At 38.4% G+C, this 21,381-nt stretch overlaps 1 protein-coding gene, 1 long non-coding RNA gene and 1 pseudogene across 10 annotated transcripts; all 3 read left to right on the top strand.

Annotated features, from left to right (window-relative positions):
* The first annotated feature begins 4,174 nt into the window (after window positions 1-4,174).
* Window positions 4,175-5,242, top strand: LOC133737534 (uncharacterized; annotated as a pseudogene).
* Window positions 5,243-9,902: 4,660 nt separating this feature from the next.
* Window positions 9,903-13,118, top strand: LOC133739945 (uncharacterized). 9 transcript variants are annotated; one of them, XR_009860920.1, is made up of 8 exons: window positions 9,903-10,253; window positions 10,357-10,428; window positions 10,498-10,576; window positions 10,687-11,454; window positions 11,614-11,673; window positions 11,837-11,954; window positions 12,486-12,543; window positions 12,873-13,118. XR_009860920.1 is itself a non-coding variant. In XM_062167768.1 (6 exons), the coding sequence occupies exons 2-6, from the start codon at window positions 10,415-10,417 to the stop codon at window positions 12,931-12,933; spliced, it is 330 nt and encodes a 109-aa protein (XP_062023752.1). In that variant the 5' UTR covers window positions 9,903-10,253; window positions 10,357-10,414; the 3' UTR covers window positions 12,934-13,118. The 9 variants fall into 9 exon arrangements, 1 of the variants encoding a protein (XP_062023752.1); XR_009860919.1 differs by having other exon boundaries at window positions 10,498-11,454; XR_009860918.1 differs by having other exon boundaries at window positions 10,357-10,576; window positions 11,356-11,454.
* A 4,821-nt stretch (window positions 13,119-17,939) lies between these two features.
* LOC133736256 (uncharacterized) lies at window positions 17,940-19,082 on the top strand. The gene is made up of 3 exons (XR_009859472.1): window positions 17,940-18,416; window positions 18,510-18,581; window positions 18,996-19,082. It is a non-coding gene; the product is annotated as an uncharacterized LOC133736256 (long non-coding RNA).
* Window positions 19,083-21,381: the final 2,299 nt, after the last annotated feature.

The following is a 21,381-nucleotide window of genomic DNA, read 5'->3' as shown; positions in this document are numbered from 1 at the left end:
CAGCTAGTGAGTGGGTACGAGCGTGATATCTCGCACTTATGCATCTTTAGGTGTGCCATTTATGTGTCTATTATGCCGCCACAACGTACTAAGATGGGTCCACAAAGATGAATGGGCATCTATGTTGGATATGAGGCTCCAACTATCATCCGCTACCTGGAACCCTTGACATGCGATCTCTTCACCGCTAGATTTGCGAATTGTCACTTTGATGAGATAGTCTTCCGGTCATGAACGACATGAATTTTCGTTGTCTGTCCCCACTATGTCTCGTCTCGATCCTCATACCGCACAATCCGAACTTGAAGCGCGAAGAACTATCGAGTTTCAGAGCATAGCAGATACTCTGCCTGATGCGTTTTCTGATATTGCTAAAGTGACGAGATCACATATACCTGCTGCAAATGTGCCTGTAAGGATTGACGTCCCAAATACTGGACCTAACGCTGCTCCTGAGGTACCAGGAGATGGCGCCACTGCCCAGATTGGCAGTGATGTGGCGTCTACGGCCGTAAGCCCCGTGAGGAAGTCTGGTAGACCAATTGGTTCGAAGGATACTTGCACTATAAAGAGAACGAATGAGGCACAAACAAATCATTTGATCATTGATACTCAAAATCCGTCCCATGAGAATGTTCTGGATTATGGTTATGTCCAAGAGACATCGTTTGGGGACGCCTCAATGTTAGAACCTATCCCTGAGAACGTAGAAATCTCTGTGAATTACACTAGTGTACATGGGACGTGGGAAACAAATTCCATCATCTTTGATGATGTATTCGCGTATTCAGTAACGCGTAAGATTATTGAGACTGATGACATCGAATCACGCTCCGTTAAGGAATGCCAACATAGAGCTGATTGGACAAAATAGAAAGAAGCGATCCATGCAGAACTTGATTCTCTAACGAAAAGAAAGGTATTTTGGCCAGTTGTGCCAATACCATCCTACACCAAGCCAGTTGGCCATAAATGAGTATTCATTAGAAAGCGTAATGTGGGAAACGAGATTGTAAGGTACAAAGCTCGCCTTGTGGCGCAAGGCTTCTCACAATGCCATAGAATCGACTTATAATGGAGGTCATTACATTCCGCTAGCTTGTCAGCTTGATAGTTTCTGAAAAACTAAACATGCAGCTCAAGGATGTGGTTAATGCTTATCTATATGGGGATCTAGATACATAAATATACATGAAGGTCCCGGATGGACTTCAATTACCCAAGTCAAGTGGCTCTAAACCACAGAGCGCATTTTTAATAAGGTTGAAACGCTCACTATATGGATTAAAGCAATCCAGACGGATGTGATATAACCGTCTAAGTAAATACTTGACTGGGAAGGGATATGTTAACAATGAACTATCTCTATGTGTTTTCATAAAGAGAACAAGTTCCGGATTTGCTATAGTAGCGGTTTATGTTGATGATATGAACATAATTGGTAATCTTAAAGAGTTAAGAGAAGCCGCTGAGCACTTAAAATCCGAGTTTGCGATGAATGACCTTGGGAGAACACGGTTTTGTCTTGGTTTGGAACTTGAGCATCGTGAGGATGGTATCCTGATTCATCAATCAGCTTATACCCAAAAGATGCTTAGGCGTTTCAATACTGACAAATTTAAGCCTTCAAGCACCCTAATGATCGTCTGTAGTCTTGATTCAAAAAAGGATCCATTTTGTCTAAAGGGTCATGACGAAGATGTGCTAGAGGCAGAAGTGCCCTACTTAAGTGCAATAGGCGCATTATTGTACTTAGCTCAATGCACAAGACTGGACATGTTATTTGCCGTGAACTTGTAAGCTAGATATAGCTCTGCGCCAACACGACGCCATTGGACTGGTGTTAAAGATATCTTTCGATACCTAAGTGGTATAATTGATATGGATTTGTTATATCCCTACAGAGAGATGATGTATTCGGATCCATCGAATGTCATGGACGCCATCAACAGTGGCTTGTGTTCCCTTTCCCCATCCTAAAACGACATTAATGTTTTGGAAGGTTTTGCTGATGTTGGGTACCTCTTTGATCCACACAAAGGTCGTTCCCAAAATGACAAATGTGTTCATCATGGGTAAGATCACGATATCTTAGAGGTCTATAAAACAGACCCTTGTCGCTACCTCTTCGAAACCATATAGAGATTATTGCTCTTCACAAAGCGATTCGTGAATGTATATGGTTGAGGTCCATAATTACTCATGTTCGAAGCAATTGTAGTTTGAAGTCTACCACATATGAGCCTATAAGCATTTATGAGGATAATGCTGCTTGTATCAAACAAATGAAGCAAGGCTACATCAAAGGCGACAATACCAAGTACATATCGCCCAAATTCTTCTACAATCAGCGATAACATTAGCTTTTTAAGATCAAAGTGAACCAGGTTAAATCTGAGGACAATGTGGCAGACTTGTTTACTAAGTCACTGCCTAAATCCACGTTCGAGAAACATGTTGCAAGCATTAGTACGTTTGCGGAAGTTATCCAAACTCCCATGATCGTAGTCATCAAGGGGAGACGTAGACATCATGGGGAGATGTCTACATGTTTGGTCTCGAAAACGTGAAGGGTGTTTTGTACTCTTTTTCTTATTCGACCGAGGTTATTTTTGTCCCACAGGGTTTTTGTTACTCGGCAAGGTTTTTGACGAGGCAACGAGAGAAGCACCACGTTTGGGCAACACAAGGGAGAGTGTTCAAGTATATCTGAATTGTGTGTCTGGCCCAAACTGTAGTTACTTGTCTGAGTTGTAATTGGATTAGTCTTACAGATATCTTCGAAGATATCCAAATAATTGTACGATTATATTTCCTTGTAAGACTCTGATTCTATGTTTGTAATCCTCTATATAAAAAGGCCCCTATTATCAATGAAAGACACAGTTATTTCTCTCCCAATTTCGATTCCCTAAAACAATAACACCATTCTCTCCCACTATGTTTGCAATTATGTTACATTCAATGTTCTAAAATGCGGCCGCCCAGCCCGCCTAGGCGCTGGGCGGCGCCTCTCCGCCTCGAGGAATTGCAAATCGGAGCTTCTGGGCGTTTGTGATTTAGGCGGGCGGCTGGGCGGTGAGCCGGGCGTTTTTTTTATTATTATTATTTTTTTTTTTTTATAATTCGCGAGATTAAGACCTAAAGACCCAAATTCATAGGGTCAGTTCGTCCAAAGGCCAAAACGCAGCAAATCTAGCTCAGTCTCCTCCGTGCTCGATCTCTTCTCCGTCGCTGGTGAGCATCTCCTCCGTGCTGTCGCTCTCTCTTTCTCTCTACGCACGGCTCACTCTGGAACCAGATCAGAACCAGATCGGATCATCGGAAGTTCGGAACCGGCAGCTTCTTCGTCGCTCTCTCTTTTCTCTACGGCTCTGCGCGCGGCTGAGCTCTGAAACCAGATTGGAATCTTCTTCGCCCCTCCGATCCAGTATCGACTCTTCCTCCACCATCTCAACCGGCAGCTTCTTCGCCCCTCCGCTCCACATCTCCTCCATTTTCCAGCTTCTCCAAGGTAAGTTCTGAGAAATTAATAATCTTTGACTCTTTGTTCTTGTTGAGTTGTTGGCTTGTTACTGGAAAATGGAAATTGATAATCTTATTATTCTTGTTGCTGGAATTGATAATCTTGTTGTTGAGTTAAGTTGTTGATGGAAAGTGAATAAGTGATAATCATCTTGTTGAGACGTTGAGTTGTTGGCTTGTTGCTGGAAAATGGAAATTGATAATGTTATTGTTCTTGTTGTTGGAGCCTGGAATTGATAATGTTCTTGACTTCTTGTTGAGTTAAGTTGTTGCTAGAAACTGGAAAGTGATAATCATCTTGTTGAGTTGTTGCTGGAAAGTGGAAATTCCGAAAGTGATAATCTTCTTCTTGTTGCTGGAAAAGTGGAAATTGATAATGCATTTGTTTTAGAAATTGATAATCTGGATGTTTCTGTTGTGGCCTTGTAGACAGTAGGCTTGTTGTTTTGGAAATTCATAATCTCAATGTTTCTGTTGTATCATTGAGTTAAATTATAATGACTTAAATTAGACAATTAGTTAATGGCTTAATGCATATAAATATATAATGAATTAATTAGTTAAATTAGTTAATGCATGTACAATTATACATTCTGCCACAGTGCCACTATTGTTAAATCATTGTTTGTTTATTAATAGGGCTTCCTTCATGGCATCTTCCGGAGGATCTAATGCTACTAATGAAGCGGATAGATCATTGAGGCGTGGGTCAAACGATGTTGGATGGGACTTTGCGGTGTTGGCGGATCCACACAACTTAGATAAGTTGAAGTGTAAGTTGTGTGGGAAAGTAATTAGTGGTGGAATACATAGAATGAAGCAACACATTGCCAACATCAAGGGGAATGTTGCCTCATGCAAGAATTCTACGAATGCCGATAAAGTCAAATGTATAGCCGCAATAGAGGGAGCAAAAATTAAGAGAAAGCAAAAGGATATGCATGAGAAGGAAGTGAGGGAAGAAGTTGAAGTTTCTCAATCACATGATGATGATGTAGAAGATGTAGAAATTGAAGGGCCAAGTTTGTCAAGAAAAAGGCCGCACTTTCTTGGGCCTATAGACAAGTTTGCATCTTCAATCACTCCCGATTCTTCAATTGATGGAAGCAAGAAGATGCGTCAACAAAACATTAATGATGCCATTTGGAAGGAAAGAACACATAGTGTGCATCAATGGTTGGCTAGGTGGGTGTATGAAGCTGGCATTCCATTTCATGCCATTGATAATGATAGCTTCAAAAGATTTGTAGAAGCGGTTGGTCAATTTGGCCCGGGTTACCGACCTCCAACTCAATACCAACTAAGAGAGCCATTGTTGAAGGAAGAGGTTGAGAGGACTAAAAATTCACTCAAGAAGCATGAAGAAGAGTGGGCAAAGAATGGTTGTTCCATTATGACTGATGCTTGAAGTGACCGAAAAAGAAGAAGCATTATGAACTTGTGTGTCAATTGCAAGGAAGGCACTACTTTTCTTTCTTCAAGGGAAGATTCGGATCAATCACACACCGGGGCCTATATCTTTGAATATGTTGACAAATGCATTGAAGAAGTTGGTGCACAAAATGTAGTTCAAGTAGTGACGGATAATGCTACTAACAATATGGCGGCGGGGAATTTGTTGAAGATAAAGAGGCCAAATATATTTTGGACTTCATGTGCCACTCATACATTGAATCTCATGCTTCAAGAGATTGGTAACCAACCAAGATTCAAATGAGTGATTGAGAAGGCAAAGGCATTCACTATCTTTATCTATGCACATCACAAGACATTGGAAGAGGAGGGAGAAGAAGAGGATGTTGAGTTTGAGTCCGATACCGAAGGAGTCTTGGATGGATATGGAGAGGAAGAGTTAGAGATTTAGCCATTTAGGCTTGCAATTGTTTTGTCACTTTAGTGAGTTAGTCTTTAACTCTTTATGTATGCTAAATATTTAGGACTCTCTTAAAATTTGAACATTCTAGGTGCAATTTTATCACTTTAGTCTTTAATCTTTATGTATGCTTATTTAGGACTCTCTTAAAATTTGAATATTCTAGATTTTTAGGTGCAATTTTATTACTCTTTGAGTCTTTATAAATTTATATATTTTTAATTACATAAATAAAAGCTATAAAAATTTAAAAAATACAAAACCGCCTAGGCGCCCGCCTAGCCGCCTGGGCGCTCCTCCCCAGCCCACCGCCCGACTAGCGCCTAGCGATTTTTAGAACCTTGGTTACATTATAGACCCGGTATCCTTTTCAAATAAAAGAGGTGCGAGAATTCAAACTTAAAATTCCTACGTTGTTTTCTAGCAGCCTTAGTTTTCCAAGGGTAAATCAATAAGCTTTATAATGAATATAAAGAAGTACTTTTTTTTTAGAAGAAAATATAGAGAAGTACTTTAAGGTAAAGTACTCACTAACTCAATTATATGCTGAGAAAAATAACTCAATATATTATTGGAAAGAAATCAAATGGACAGCAGGCACTGTGCCACAAAGTGGGACCAAAGTCACCAAACCAATCAATTACATATTAAATGTTTAAAACCATCATATGATAACTCCCTAGCTTTTGTATAACTGTACTATGGAGGTTAGCTTAATTGTTATTTTTTTTTTTTGAAATGAATTGTTAATTTAGGTATACATCTTCCCTTGTTTAGCTGACACTAGCTAACTGGTGATCCTAGCAAGATTGATAGAAATAGGGTTATATAGAACTGTTCAGAAGGACAGTAACTAATTGATAATAGATCAATTCCAGGTAATATTAAGCCAACTCATTGCACTGGTAAAATAGTTTACTACCATATGATTGATACATAAAAGTATTGTCATAAACTCTACTAAAAAAGTTCTTGAAGAAGTTATATTTTCTAATATAAAAATTCCCAAGTCCTAAACAGACGTAGAATTCGATCCAACAGAAAACTGAAACCTCTACATTCTACAAAATATGAATTTAGGGAATATCAATTCGGACCACATGGGCTTGGGAACCATAAGAAGCCTACATCAATATTCTTTGGTTGTGAAGACATGTTGGGCCTATAATATGCAAAAATTGACCCTCATGTATGGGCCGTATAATTAGTTAATTGCATGCATTAGTTGCATACATAATTTTCTGTCATTGAGAATATGAATCTCACGTGAGAAAATTGAGATTTTGTATATGAATTTAGAAGAATTTAGGTCAACTCCATCCATTCTAAATTGATTTTGATTATGAACTTCATGCATAGATAATTTTTTTTCGTGTCTCATATTATAATTCCGTAGCTTTTAAATAAACACTAAAGTTCTAAAAATCTTAGTAAATAATTAAATTAATTTTGGGAAAATATCTATTTACAAATTTGAGCTGCACTAACCTCACTTACCCCAAACATCTTGTAAGATTGTCCACTTACCCAACAAATTACATATTTTTTGCTTTAATACCTAATTATGTTTTTTTATTGTTTATTTATTTATTTTTGAGATAATTTTGCCCTCTCTCCCTTTGTCACTTAGAGAGAGAGTGTACATCAAAGACTTTATCGGAGTCCGGTCAACGCTTGGCCGAATCCCTTCATCGGCCGCCAGATTCCCGTCACCAGCCTTCAAATTCCGTTCACCGGCCGTCGGATTCCCGTCACTGACCGAAAATCTCGCCGGATGTCCCAAAAGAGGTCGTTGGAGATCTCATAGATTACCTGAGAATATTATTGGCCCCCAATAAAACCCAATAAAGAATTTTTTGACCCCTAATAAAATGTTTACTGGGGGACAATAATTAATGAAAAATAAAGATGTTTTTATTTTGAAAGTTTTAGGAGGTTTATCCTAATAAATATTTAATTATTGACTCCTAATTAAAACTGTTATTGCCCGCAATAAAAATATTATTACCCCCTAGAAAAAAACATTATTACTTGCCGTAAAAACATTATTTCCCCCAATTAAATAAATTTAACCAAAACATTTGAATTTTCATCATGTTGATCTTAATTTAGCTCTCACCATTACAGAATGAAAGTTCAGAGTTGATAGGAGCATAATTATGCGATAATAAAGTTGTTAATTCCCATATTTACTTTGTTAGTTTATCTTATTTTCTAGTTAATTTAGTTGTTTTTATGTTTATTAGGTTTTCCGAAGTAAGGAAAGAAATAAGAGCAAAAGGAAGGAGATATGTGCAATTGATGGAGAATTGTGGACTCTTGATGAATCAAGGAAGCTTAAGGCAATATGAAGGAAAAGATATTCAGCAATTAATTCTCTTGGATGCTCCTATTGGATAGAAGGATGTCAATGAATCCTAAATCAATCAGAACGTTAATCAAGGAGTTAGAGTCCCTAAAGAAAATTAAGAAGGAAAGAGTTACAAACTGAATAAAATCTCTCCTTGGACGTTGAAGAAAGGGGGATCTCACATATGAAGAAGCCTAGATGCACCAAAGCTCAAGAAGAAGCAAGACTGCAAAACCACACCAGAAACGATCGATCGTTGGAATTTCCGAGATCGATCGCTGATCCGTATTTTCCAATTTTCTGATTCTTGTTGTCTTCTTCTTTCTCGATGAACTCCTTTGTGTTTTTGATTCCCATTATGTGTAACTAAATTTCCAGTAGTTAGGGGGCAGTTGAAGCCCCTAGACATGATCCATAACATGCTTTGACATTCAATTTGTTTTCCAATTAATAAAGTTGAGGTTTTGTTTACCGATTTCTCATTGATGAATTCTATGTTTGTGTGCTTTGGAGGCCTACTTAGTATGCATGCTAGGGTTCTAATACTTTGATTGTTTGATGCCTGGATCAATAGTTGGATTCCTCAAATTATCTAGAGAAGTAATTGGTAGTTTTCACTAGCAAGTAAACAAAACCCTAGGTTTAGCGAGGCTCTAAGTTATTTGCAATGCCTAGTGATTGCTCAAACTCTTTTCAAACTTAATGATCTCTGCATTTTTAATCTAATAAACGTACCTTTAGGTTGCATTGCTTGGGAATAGTCTAGGTGTAGAGCACTTCCTGCCTAGCGTGCAAAGTAAGAAAGAGTAATAGGTTGTGTTCAAGCGTACCGAGCCGATCTGAGCGTCTTCAACTAAGTTAATTGGAAGTAAATTGGACAATGTGTGTTATGTGTGATTGTTGGAGGTGGATACTTCCTTCCTAGCTAGTTTCATTATCTTGATCTCAACCATTCTCAAATCAGCTTTTCTTTATTTTACCTTCTGTTCTCTGTTTTCCCGTATTTATTTAATATAGTAAACGAACTCCAAAAATTCCCAAATTTTGTGTGCTAGACACTTTACGTGTCTAATATACCTCTGTAAATTTTCGTATTTTTCTAGGTTGTTTTGGTTAGGTTTTTAGTTTGTTTTTCGACTTCTGTTCAGTAGGAGCTGCAGTCACGTTTTTGTGACTTTTGTTGAAGCATTTAGTTTAACTTAATCCTCTGCGGGAGACCCTTATTTCCCTATATTAATACAATTGACATATTTGCAGGAGAATAAGGAAAATCAATAGCTTTAAATTTAGCTATCAAGAGTCTTCAGACCAAGCCTGCAATCGGGCAAGAAGAAGAAGAAACAAAACCAGATCAAAGAATGACTTGATCTCTTTGTCTTCATATCACCACAAGAAGCAGAGGATCGGAGCCTTCTCTCACGTAACCATGTCGAGCTCAAGACGCTCACCGACTGCATTTACCTCCACGACTGCTGGGACTGCATGCTCCCAAGCCCACCCAGCCGTAATAACTTTGGATCCGCCGATGTCAGCCCCTCTGGCCTCCTCGCATTCCCAGCCGGTAGCACTATCTCTGTCCTCGACACTCGCTCAATGCAGCTCGTCGACTCCCACTCCCCTCAACCGCGATCTCCTCTCCACTGAGCCTTCCACATCCCACCTCCTCCTTGCCACCAGGGCCGCATTGCCCTCCTCGACCTCCGCCTCAAGTCCCTGGTCCTCTGGTTTGACTCCGACACCAACAACAACTCTCGCCTCGCTGTCCAAGACCTCTTCTCGATCCAGACCCGACCCGACTCGACTCCTACCTACAATCCGTCAACTTCGGATTCTCCTCCCTCTCCCTCTACAATTCCAACATGTCGTCTAAATCCAATTACAAGCACTACTAAAAAAAATTGCAATTGCTTCACCTTTTTACTTCGGCAACAATTGCCGTCGCAATTGAGACTCTATTGCTACGGAAAATGTTCTGTCGCAATTAAGTCTTATCATTTACGACGGAAAATCTTTGCCGTAGTAACTTTGTAATCAATTGCTATGCCTTTTCCTCTTGCCGTCGCAAAACTTATTTCTATTTCCCCGCTAACATCTCAATCTGTTGCCCTAATTAACCCAAGCTCTCTCTGTCTCTATCTCGCCCAAGCGCTCTCTCTCTCTTCTCGCCCAAGCTCACCCAAGCGCTCTCTCTCTCTCTCTTCAGAACTTGGGTTTCTGTCTTCGTCCAAACTCAGGTTCCAAGGGCCTGAGGATCCACGACAACCCTGCTCTCGAGCACGCCTCCAAGCCTCCAATTTCCTCTACCCGGTCTTCTTCATCGATCAGCACTGCATGAATCCCGACCCGAACGCACCCTCGGCCGGGTCCTCCAAGGCAGGCCTGAACCGAATCTGGTTCCTGCTCCAGAGTCTGGTGGATTTGGATTTGAACCTTAAGAAGCTTGGGTCCAGATTGTTGGTGCTTAAAGGCGAACCCAGTGAGGTCATCGTTCGTTGCCTTAAGGAGGTTACTAACTCTACCTTTTTCTTAATCCCTAATATATTTTTCAATTTCAAGATTTTATTGAAATTTAGAGTTTGGGGTTTTGGTTTGTTGTATGTTTGACCAGTGGGATGTGAAAAAACTTTGCTTTGAGTATGACACCGAACCATATTACCAAGCTCTAGATGTTAAAGTCAAGGTATGCAACTTTACATTTTTCATTTTTGTGATTACAAGTGATATCATGTAAAGTTATATTATTGATTAGCAAATGGAGGACTTTGAGATTTCAAACCACTGAGCTTCTCTCTATTTTGCTTCAATACCAGAAATTTTCTTTCCTTTCGGTAATTAGAACTTCTACTTTCTGTTAAATTCCAGTTCTTAAAGCTATTCAAGGTTGTAATGGAATGCACTTTTGATTATTACGTTTTGGTAAACCCATGAGGATGGATAGGACTGGAAAAGACCAAAGTTCAATTACTGCACTCCAAGTGTTTGATGTTATGCCTCAAAGACAACACCCAAGCTGAACCAGTGGGCTATTCCATGATTTTAGAAAAACCTATACTTCTTGTTTTACTCTCAGTTTTTAACAGCTTAAAATAGACTCTTCAATGATCATTTTGAGCTTGGTTTCAAGAAAAACGGAGTTAAAATGAGATACTTGTGCTATGTTGAAGTTACTGCACTGTTTCAGGATTTCTGCAGAATCAGCGTTTCTGTCCATTTTAGATTCTTGTTTGACCCTCCATTTGAACTTCGATTAGCATGAAACTTTGCAAAATAGTAGCTTTGCATGTCTACTTCAAATCTGGAAAGTTTTGCTTGAAATCACTGAAAGACTAATTGTTGGTGAAATTTTCTTGCTTGTTACCAGTTTTCTGAAATTTTCTCAAAACTTGCAGCTTATTGTTACAAACAATTGATTTGAGAACCTTTACACTTGTTTTCTGTCCTCGATCTTCAGTAAGTTAGATTAGAGATGCAAAGCATGCCCTGAAACTTAACTTCAATTCGAAAGGCTTGAAAAAGGTTTTGTCTTTCTTCGAAAGTGACTACAAACCAGTGTTTTCTATGCATTCTGATCAGAACATTCTGATCAATGCTTTCTTTTCGGAATAAGCCCACACATGGTGAAGGCTTGGAATGGGTGCAAGGCGTTGTAGCTGCTAGCCAAGGATAAAACCAAAAAGTGGAATTGAAGGACATCAAAATTGTTGTGGTTAGTACATACATATTCATTATGTTATCTTTGTTTTTGGAGTTCAATTTTCTACTCGAGCATAGAGGGAGGGAAATATAAGGGAGAAAGCAGTGAGGGAGAGATGCAGAAGAATGAAAACAGTAGCTAAGAAATGGTTTTGTTTATGTTAATTTGTAGGCACTGATAGCAATCGCTCCAAATTTCAGCCCTTGTCTCTTCCTAATGTCAAAAAGAGTGGTATTGTTCTTTTATTCTCTACTGATTTACAATTTAATTGTTTCTATGAACAATAGAGTAGTGCACTGATTGTTTGTTGTTATATTTGGTCGATTGAGTTCACCAAAAGTTTGAGAGTTTTGATCAACTAATCCCCTCCTTTGTTTTTGTCTTCCCTTATCAGCAAATGGAGAAGCATATCAAGACACTCATTGTCCTATCTCACTACTTGGAGGTGCAGTCTTTTTCCTCTCCATTGTCCACCATACTAAGCAAGCTCAAGACTCCACAACTCCCAAACGGTATCAAACTCTTGACTTTGCTTTCAATTTTAGTCCTCATTTTGCACTACTTTGATTCTTGTTTTAATTTAGAAATTTGTTTAACTTCTTAAATCTGCACCTAACCTAGAAGATGTATAAGTTGATGCTTATTTTGCTTGATATATATTCACTGTCCTGAACTTGATTTAGGGAAATTATGACTTTGCTCCAAGCTAAAGACTAGGCCGATTTTGCATGATTTAGGACTAGGCCGATTTTGCATGATTTAGGACTCTAGTTACTATTAGCTTTATATAAGCTAAGTTTTTATCATTGTTTTAATCTACGAAAATCTGTAATCTGCACCTCCTACCTACTTTTTCCTACCTAATATGCATGCATGACAGATCTCTATTACTATTGTAGAAAAGCTGCAAATGTATTTGACACAAACCTTAGTAACTGAATTGCATATGTTTTAAGTTTTTGCCGCTAGGTTATGACACAAACCTTATAGCAGATACATTGTATCAATAATCTAAATTTCTGTCTATTGGCTTGTTTGTTTAGGTTCTTATTTTGGCAAGGACAAATCATTGGAGTTCATGCAGCTCTGCATCTATTTAAGGTTGATAGAACATACCTAATGACAAGTATAATAGTTACGGTACATTTTTAATTTCATTTTGTAGTTGATTCTCCTTTGATCGGATATTAGTTTGTATACATATCTGGACCTATTCCTGATTCATCAGCAATGATAACATTGAATATCTTGTAATACTGCTATTTTATTACTTTCTATCTTTCATTCTACTATATTTTTAAAAGTACACTAGGCGCTATGAATTAATACTTTCTCGATAGCAGTTTGAATAACGAGGTTCATTTGCTCAGTTAAGCCTCCAACTAGTAAGCTTTGGGTTCTTATAACATCCTCTCGTTGTTGTTTTACAGAGATCTCAGCTTCAACAAATTGGAACAGGAATTGAAGATCTTAAATCTGCAACTAATTTAGAAGATATATATATATATATAAGTTGATGCTTATATATAATGTAACAGCGGACTCACTTCCAGTGTCCTTAAATCCATTTTTTCTAGAAGTGAACCTTTGGCTAGTCTTAGAATTGTGATTGTTGGTTGGTTATTGATGATGGGTTTCATAATATTTTTCAATATATGATATTTGCTGCAGATGCTATTAGCTTTGGTGTGCAATTCACACCATTTTTTTTTTTTTACAAATGAAATATTCTTTTGCGACGGCAAAGTATCCGTCGCAACCAATTCACCCCCCTTTTTTAAAAAAAAATGAAATATCTTTTTGCAACTGCAAAGTACCCGTCGCAAATAGTTTAACGGTTTAACCATTGCGACGACAACAGTTTTCCGTCGCAAATACTTTTTGCAACGGAAATTTACCGTCGCAAATGGATTTTGTGACGCCACCTATTGCAACGCTAACTTTTCCGTCGCAAAAAGCTCAATTTGCCGTCGCGAAAAGTTTTTGCCGTAGTAAAAACCCAATTTGCCGTCACAAAATAGGCGTCGCAAAAGCAATTGTTTTTAGTAGTGAAGATCGAGAAGTCACTGAGTTTGTTGCACGAGATGAGAACGACAGCGACGTCGAAGCCGCAGATGATGGCGGCCTAAGGCTAGACGATGGAATAGCCGGCGGTGATGGCCGAGAAGCCGCCAAGGAGGTTGTTGCCAAATCGACAATGGTGGTCTGGGTGAGGAGGCAGATGAGAGAGAGAGAGAGAGATGCTATGTAATTCCTTAATTTTTTCAAAGTTAAAATTGTCTCTCTCTTTAAATGGGTAAGTAGAAACAATAATCTCTTAATGGGGTAAATAGGTATTTCAAAAAAAAAAAAAAAAGGTAAATGGGTTCATGTTGGCCTAAATTTGTGCATTTGGTCAAGACCTCTAATTTTATGTTATTCGTTGTTCAAAACTTATGATATTGCGACATCGGACAACAATTTTTTTTGTTTTTTTTGGCAATTATACATAATATTTATTTGTTTTCAATGAGCATTGGTTCCATTAATCTTACAAAGAGGTTACATCTGAAATAAGAACAGGCACCAGCCTAACCGGATACTCACAATCCTAGAATATGGTTGGTCACAAGTACTAGACTCAAAGCTATTGCCACAAGTTGGGCAACTTGATTACATACTGGAGGAGCGAAAAAATAATATAGACCTCTTCTCGGATCTTTGAGTTAACAATAAAAATGATATTCTCAATTTTTTTTTTTTTGAATTAATATACTTAAATCCTTAAATTGCAACCATTCATGTAGCTTTTTGAGGATACCCATTAATAATAGCTTGAGAGCAGCAGATCTATCCAAATTATGCTTCAGTAACAAATATATATGCTTAGGGGGGTGTATTTTATATGGAATTAGTGGATGTTAACGTTAGAATCTATGAGAGTCTAGTTAACGTTAGAGAAGAAAGAGTGAGAGAGAGAGAGAGTAAAAGACACAAGACATATAGTGGTTCATCTCCCACTTTAGAGGAGACTACATCCACTTGAAGCTTTTACTATGTGTTGGGCCCTGCGGCCCAAGTTGATTACAACATGTGGAGGATGTAATGGGATGATTCGAAGTGGGAGGAGTGGTCCCTTTTATAAGGAAGGGAGCCACTCTTCATTACATTTTCTTCAATGTGGGACAAGAAGTCCTTCTTCTAGTCTTCAAAGCATGTTGTAAAGACATATTGACATGGTTGGGAAGTTGGCTTCCCGGAAAGCTCTTGAGCACTGCCGACTACCACGGCGTAGCTTGGACATCGAGTTACGGGATGCATATCGCGGTTGGGTCCCACCATGGCTTGTGGGCCCCTCAAAGAGGTGTTACATATGCTTGATGACATAGTTATTTCTCCATACTAATGAAGGTATCTACAAGTCCCCAAGTAAGAGGAGCTTATTGGTTGGGGAGTTATAAACATGATGTCATCAAGCATAAGTGACGTCCGGTCGGCGCCCAGCCTCTACAAGTCCCCGAACTCCGTAAGCAAGAAGAGACTCTTTAACCTGCGAAACAAAGATAGAAGCATGTGCATGTAGAATGCTTGTTATATTAGGCAATGTATGAGAGTTGCATCGATATGCGTTAGCATGTATGAATGTATGAGGCGTATGATACATGATGATGTATATATGTGCATGGCGCAGAGTACGGTCAGTTTATGAGCTCGAAAATGCACATAGTTGTGTGAGTACACCAAGAATGAGCATATGGATTGCATATGAAAACGAACAAGGTTGAGTTGATGAGGTTACGCCCGTGAGCTGTTGTTGCATGAGTGTCGTGAAGGCAAGAGTTTGTGACTCATGGGTGTTGTTGCATGTGTTAGTTTGGTTTTCGCTCGTATTAATGGAACGTGAAAAGAATTCGATTGTTGGAAACAAAAAATGGTAGAAGAATTCAATGTTCCATTAATGTTCATTATGTCGAGGAGACATGAGTGTAAAGCTCGGGGTTTCCGGGAAGGTAAGAGCATGAAGCTTGGTGATGTCGGGAAGGCAAGAGCGTTAAAGCTCGGGGATGCCATGAGGCATGAGCGTAACCTTCCTAATTATAGTGGGTTGTATGTACAAGTCCTCGAAGTCCCCAGTCAAGGAGGGTTTTCTTGCAAGGTTGATACCAAAGCATGGCTTTGTGCCGTATAACGAGCATAATTAGTGCAAGTGCGTTGTCCATCTAGAATTTTGTCAGAGCGAATGCTTTATGCCCTTTCGAGTGGGCCGCTGCTAAGCCCTCCAAGGAGTCCCCCACTCCTGGCTATAAACCTCCGTATGGTTGGAAAATTGTTTGATGAGGGGAGCTGCGTTAAAGCAGTGGGTGTTAGGTAGTGAACCTAATCTTTGATACCCAAGCGTCGGGGGTTAACTGCCGGATCAATGGCTGCTGTGGGCTGCATTAACCTGTCATTTTACTTTTTGCCGGAGGAGAAAAGCTTGACTGCAATGCCGCGTAGCGGACATTGTCATTATGAGGCGTTGCCTTACCGCTTGGCGGCTGGTCATGGACTATAGATTTGTGGAGTCTAGACGCATTTAGGTCTTTTTCCCGTCGGGAGAGTTTGACAAAGTATGGTGCCCAGAGGCATGACAAAATATGTTTACATATAGAGTACATGTAAAGTTTGCTAATTGTATGAACAATAATAAATAAGCATAGCAAGTAATATTATGTAGATCTTTATGACCATGTAACATGCATATCAGATAGTTGCAAGTGTAATGGGTGTCCATATAAAATTTGAGGGTAAGTGCCCCGTGAATTGTACGAAGCATAGTGAACTATTAGGACTTAACTAAAGCATGTTGGATATGTTCGAGCGAGTTGGGTTGTGTTCGAGCAAGTTGGGTGTAGTTGAGTGGGTTGTGGCTGTTCGAGCATGCGGGGCTTGGCCCAAACAAGTTGTGGCCATGCTCGATACCCAAGCGAGTCGTAATCAGAGCAAGCTTAGTTAAGTCATAAGTGTCACAAGCTTCTAAGCATGGCATAGTTTTCTTAAGTGAGTGTCACATTAAATTGACTTAAGCATGGCATGTGTATAGCATGTACTTGGAGTAAAGTTGCTAATAACATTTTTGTATTTTTGTAGGCATGCTTAAGGGTCATGGAGACATGTTAAGGCATGGCAATAGTATGTAAGCATAGTAGGTGTGCTACTAAAATTGATACATATTGTAAGCATGCTTTAAAAGTTATTAAAAGCATGTAAATGAATATCAAGTGTGATATATTATAGGCATGCTTAAAAGTAGTACAAGCATGTAAAGGCATGGCAATGGCTCTAATTGCAAGAGCATGGTTTGAGATATAGTATTTTACTTATCTTATGCCGATTTGGAGTGGGTTGGAGTTGCAATTGATATAAGTACCCGAATCATGTTGGAGTTGTCCAAACATGACGCTCCATTGCTTTTGGCGAGTGTACCGTAATAGATGGCCAATGCTTCATTGATCGCAGGAGTGTTCGGTATGCCTCCTTAACAAGAAAATTTTGTAATAGTGTTAAATGCTTGTAAAATGTATTTACTGGATAGCAATGGCAGTGAATTGCAGGGGTGCATTTATATTAATGGTAAATTAATATATTTTGATTGGCATAGTAGCCGATATTGATTGGCCTAAGTTGTTTGTGAAACAGACTTAAGGCTTACTGAAAAGTAAAGGCATGGCAATGATAAATGTCAATTTGATAATGACAAAAGGCAAATATGCTAATGACTTATCAAATATGTACATGGAAATGTGCAGCGAGCAATATATGTACATATGATTGGCTAACGTAGCTAGGTGCACTACTAGAAATCTGTTCATAGACATCGCATGTTTTAAATCGGTCATACTTGCACACGATGTAAAAAAGTAATCTAACATCGTTTTACGAAAATACCGATTTAAATGTATGTCATTAACATCAGTTCTTAAAATTACCGATGTTAAAAGTTTTGTTCGAAAATTTGCGGGAACCTATTTTTGCAAAAAGCGCTAACGGTGCGTTTGGATGAGAAAATTATAAAATCCGTAGGAATTTATAAATGATGTAATCTTTAATTCCATCAATCTAAAATTCCATTAATTGCAATTTCTATTGTTTGGTTGCATCTATTTAGGATTTGAAATGTGTAATAAATTAAGAAAGTTTAAAACAAATAAAAAGATAAAATAGAAAAAAGTCTTGTTTGGAAATAAAAATTGAATACTGCAAAGGAATTCGTAAATGACATCTATTTTGGTGGAAATTGAAGTGAGGAATTTAAATAACGAATTCCTTCGTTTTTTTTTCACAGAGAAATTTAAAATTTCCAATCTGATAATGCCAAACGAGGGAATTGGCTTTTAGGAATTATGAAATCCTCACTTTCAATTAAATTCCATCATTTTTTCCCTCATCCAAACACACTCTAAGTGTTTAAGTGAATTGAAGGAAGCGGGTTCTAAAACTCAAAATTCTCACACTTAGAAAAAAAAGCGCCCAACCCCAAAACTGAAACAGAAACCCTAACTCGAGCTCTATCTCGACTCTCGACCTCCTTTCTGAACCATACTCGAGCTCCTCCTCCTCAGTCGCCGCCATTGTTACCCTCATCGCCTCCTTCATCTACCTCCTCGGCTTCGTCTAGTCCTTCATCTCACGCGCCTCCCACTACGACGACGAGGTGCTCATCAACTACCGCTGCTGCCCTCCCCCAGCCAAACCCAAATTCGTCCACACCGACCCCTCATTGTGCTTCGAGGAGGACAAGGACATCATCCAAGCCGTTCTAAATGGCGGCGTTCTTTCTTAGTCTCTCGAATCGAAGCTCGGCGACTGCAATATCATAGCGGCGATTCGGTGCGAGTGGCTTCAGAGAATGATTGGGAGGTCACTGTAGGGTTTACCTCTCGAAGGTTTCGATTACGACTCCATTCTTGGACAGTGCTGCGAGTCGCCGGTCGGAGACGAAGTAATCTTTATAGGTATGATTGTTTTTATGGGCTATTGTTTTCATTTGGGCGAAATTATTGTATGGATTTGTGGGCCATTGTTGAAGTATGATTGTTTTTGTTTAGAGTTTAAGAAGCTCGAGTTTGTGGGTGGGTTGAAGAACTGTGAATTTTTGGAGAAAGTCAAGTCCAGCTTGGGTATGTGCTCTCGCTTGCTTCCAATCTTTGTACCAATTGAAATTGTGAGCTATGGAATTTTGGTTTTAATTGCTTTATTCTATGATTTGTATGGTCACCTTGAGTTTGAACTGTTGATTTTGTTATGCTTTAGAGATTGGGTGGTCTGGAGTTGACTGGAGAGGAAAAGAGTTTGGAGTTAATTGCTCCAAAAGTTCAGAACTTAGGGTATATGTTCTTTGGTTTACTAAGAGTCCAAGTAGTTTAGATTGCAAGGATTTGGTTTTGCCACTCTGGGTAGTAATGGGTTCCTAGTATTTGATCGAAAATCTTGTTAGGTCCAACAAGTTTGTGCTGAGTTTGTTCGGATGACCAGTTTGTTTTGTGTTTTATGACTATCTAATGTTGGTTTTTATTGCAATATGCCTCGTGCAGTTCTCAATTTGCACTCAATTTATACATTCTTTTCCATGAGTTGGTGGGTCGACCGGCTTCCTTGTTGTACGGAGAGGAAAAAGTAAGAACTTTGTCCCTGCCTTTTGAACTGTTTTCTTCTCATGTTTGTTGAGATTTTGTTTTATCGTATTGATTTTTATGCAATTGTTCTGAGCCAAATTGTTGTTGATTACAGGTGAGGGTATTTTATGCTGTTAGGATCTTTCTTGGTCTCATCTCTGTTATTACTAAAACCATTCTGGTTTATGCTCTGTCAAGAAAGTATGGAAAATGTCTTGCCTCGTATACTTGTCATGTTATGCTTAACCAGCGGTTGTTTCTTTGCTAGTACAAGTACGTGGCTCTTTTTCTTCTTGCCCAGCTTTTTGTTTTTGTTTTTTCCGAGTGTTATTTCACTTGCTTGTCTTGAGGTAGTTGTTCAATGAAATAATGATTCTTTCTATTGCCAGGTTTCTTGCCAATTTCGCTCTCTATGTATGCTGTGACTGGTAAGTGAACTCTGCTCATAACTAGTTACAGTTTCTTATCGAACCTTTGTTAAAGTAACAAAGATTAAATCCAGAAACCTTTTTTTTTTTTTTTTGGGTACTTACAAGTTACAATTGGGTAATGGGTTCTGAAATCTTTTTGTGATAATAGGTTTCTGGTCTCAATTTAGTCCTTCTTTTTAATTTCTTTACTCTTCATTAAAGTATACAGAATATTGATGTTAGTCATGTTACTCATAATTAGTAAAAGATGCAGATCTACAAATTCACAGAAGTAATTTTAGTGTAAATACTTAAGTTCTGGATGCTCAAGAGGTGGGATACCTACATTACTACTTCATATTAGGTCACAAGATTGTTCAGCTGCAGTCAGTAGTTTGGCTATATATAGTTTTTATTACTAAAATGTAGTTGCATTTAGCTCGGTCAAGTTTATTGAGTTGTCAAAACACGGTAGATGCTTCGTAAGTAGTAGCTTAATTGGCTACCATATCTTATGTTAGTTATGTCTTTATTTTCAGCAGTAGCTTGAAAAGTCCCACTGTTTCATTTGTCAAACTTCTGAGAATCTCTTGATGTGTATTCTCTGTGTGGCTTTGTTGGTTGTGGGAGGTAAGAAATTTTTTCTTGAAAAATTTGTGTTCTCATTATCATCATGCAAAAACTGATCTCTCTCTCTCTCTCCCTCCCCCCGTGTATCTACCTTTATTATGCTGTTCGATACTCCTGACAATTTTGGTGCAGGTATAAAGAAGGCCATGTCGCGCAATATATATATATATATATATGACAGTGGAAAGAAACACAAGATATTCCCTTGAAGTGGAAATGCAGTGTGTGGGGAATTATGCAGAAGGCAATTATGTGATGTCATGAACCTCAACACCTGTATAGTGATGTATAAACATCAAGAAAATACATGATCAAGTTCTTGCAGGTAAGAATAGATATGACCTTATGCATGGAGTGACTTATAGTTGAACCAGTTGAACAAACTTATAGATCAATCATATTAGATGCTTTTATGGTTATCATGAACTTCAATATATACTATTGGTTACATAAACTTATGGTCTTCATGACTGCTTTATGGTCATCATAAGATAACTCTTCATAACACACAGGAAAACTGAAATGGAAAACAAGAGCTCAATTTCATTTAAATTCTTTTCAAATTTGTTATTGATCAGCAAGAAATGCATGCATAACTGAACAATAAGTTTTTCAGCTATTCAGTATAATGAATTTCCATTGTTGTTTTATTCAGTTTATCTCCCTGATACTCTCTCTCTCTCTCTCTCTCTCTCTCTCTCTATATATATATATATATATATATATATATATATATATATATATATATATGAAGATATATGAAGATATCAAAAACATGGAAGCAAAGGTGCAATCATTAGAAGAGCTTTCAAAGCAGCTATTCCTTGAAATATATGAGCTTCATTAAGTAAAGGTTTTCTTATATATTTGTGTGTGTGTGTGTGTATTTGGTGATATTGTTTAATTTCACACAGACTCCCTTCTGGAATTGCTACTTCGGTGTAGATTTTCCTCAGGTTATTTAAGAAACCTTGATTTCCAAAGTTATGCCTGATTGACGGCATATATACATAAATTGTTCTTATTGGCAGGAGGTTGCTGCTTACTCGTACCTGGAGAGGTCATATGTAGAATCTACTTGACAATGCATGTTCAATCTACTGTGTGTATAAAATGATTAAGTTAGGAACATACTTTTCTCTTACTGGGGTTGTATGCACTAAGATACTTCAATTTTGCTGTTCCTTATTGCTAATGGAGAATCCAAAATTTATATGTCCAAACTTTTCTTTGAGTCAAGCAAGGCCAGGACACCAAACACATCT

The sequence above is a fragment of the Rosa rugosa genome, chromosome 3, assembly GCF_958449725.1.
Source record: "Rosa rugosa chromosome 3, drRosRugo1.1, whole genome shotgun sequence".
Taxonomy (NCBI): domain Eukaryota; kingdom Viridiplantae; phylum Streptophyta; class Magnoliopsida; order Rosales; family Rosaceae; genus Rosa; species Rosa rugosa.
This window is presented reverse-complemented; position numbering and strand designations above follow the sequence as displayed.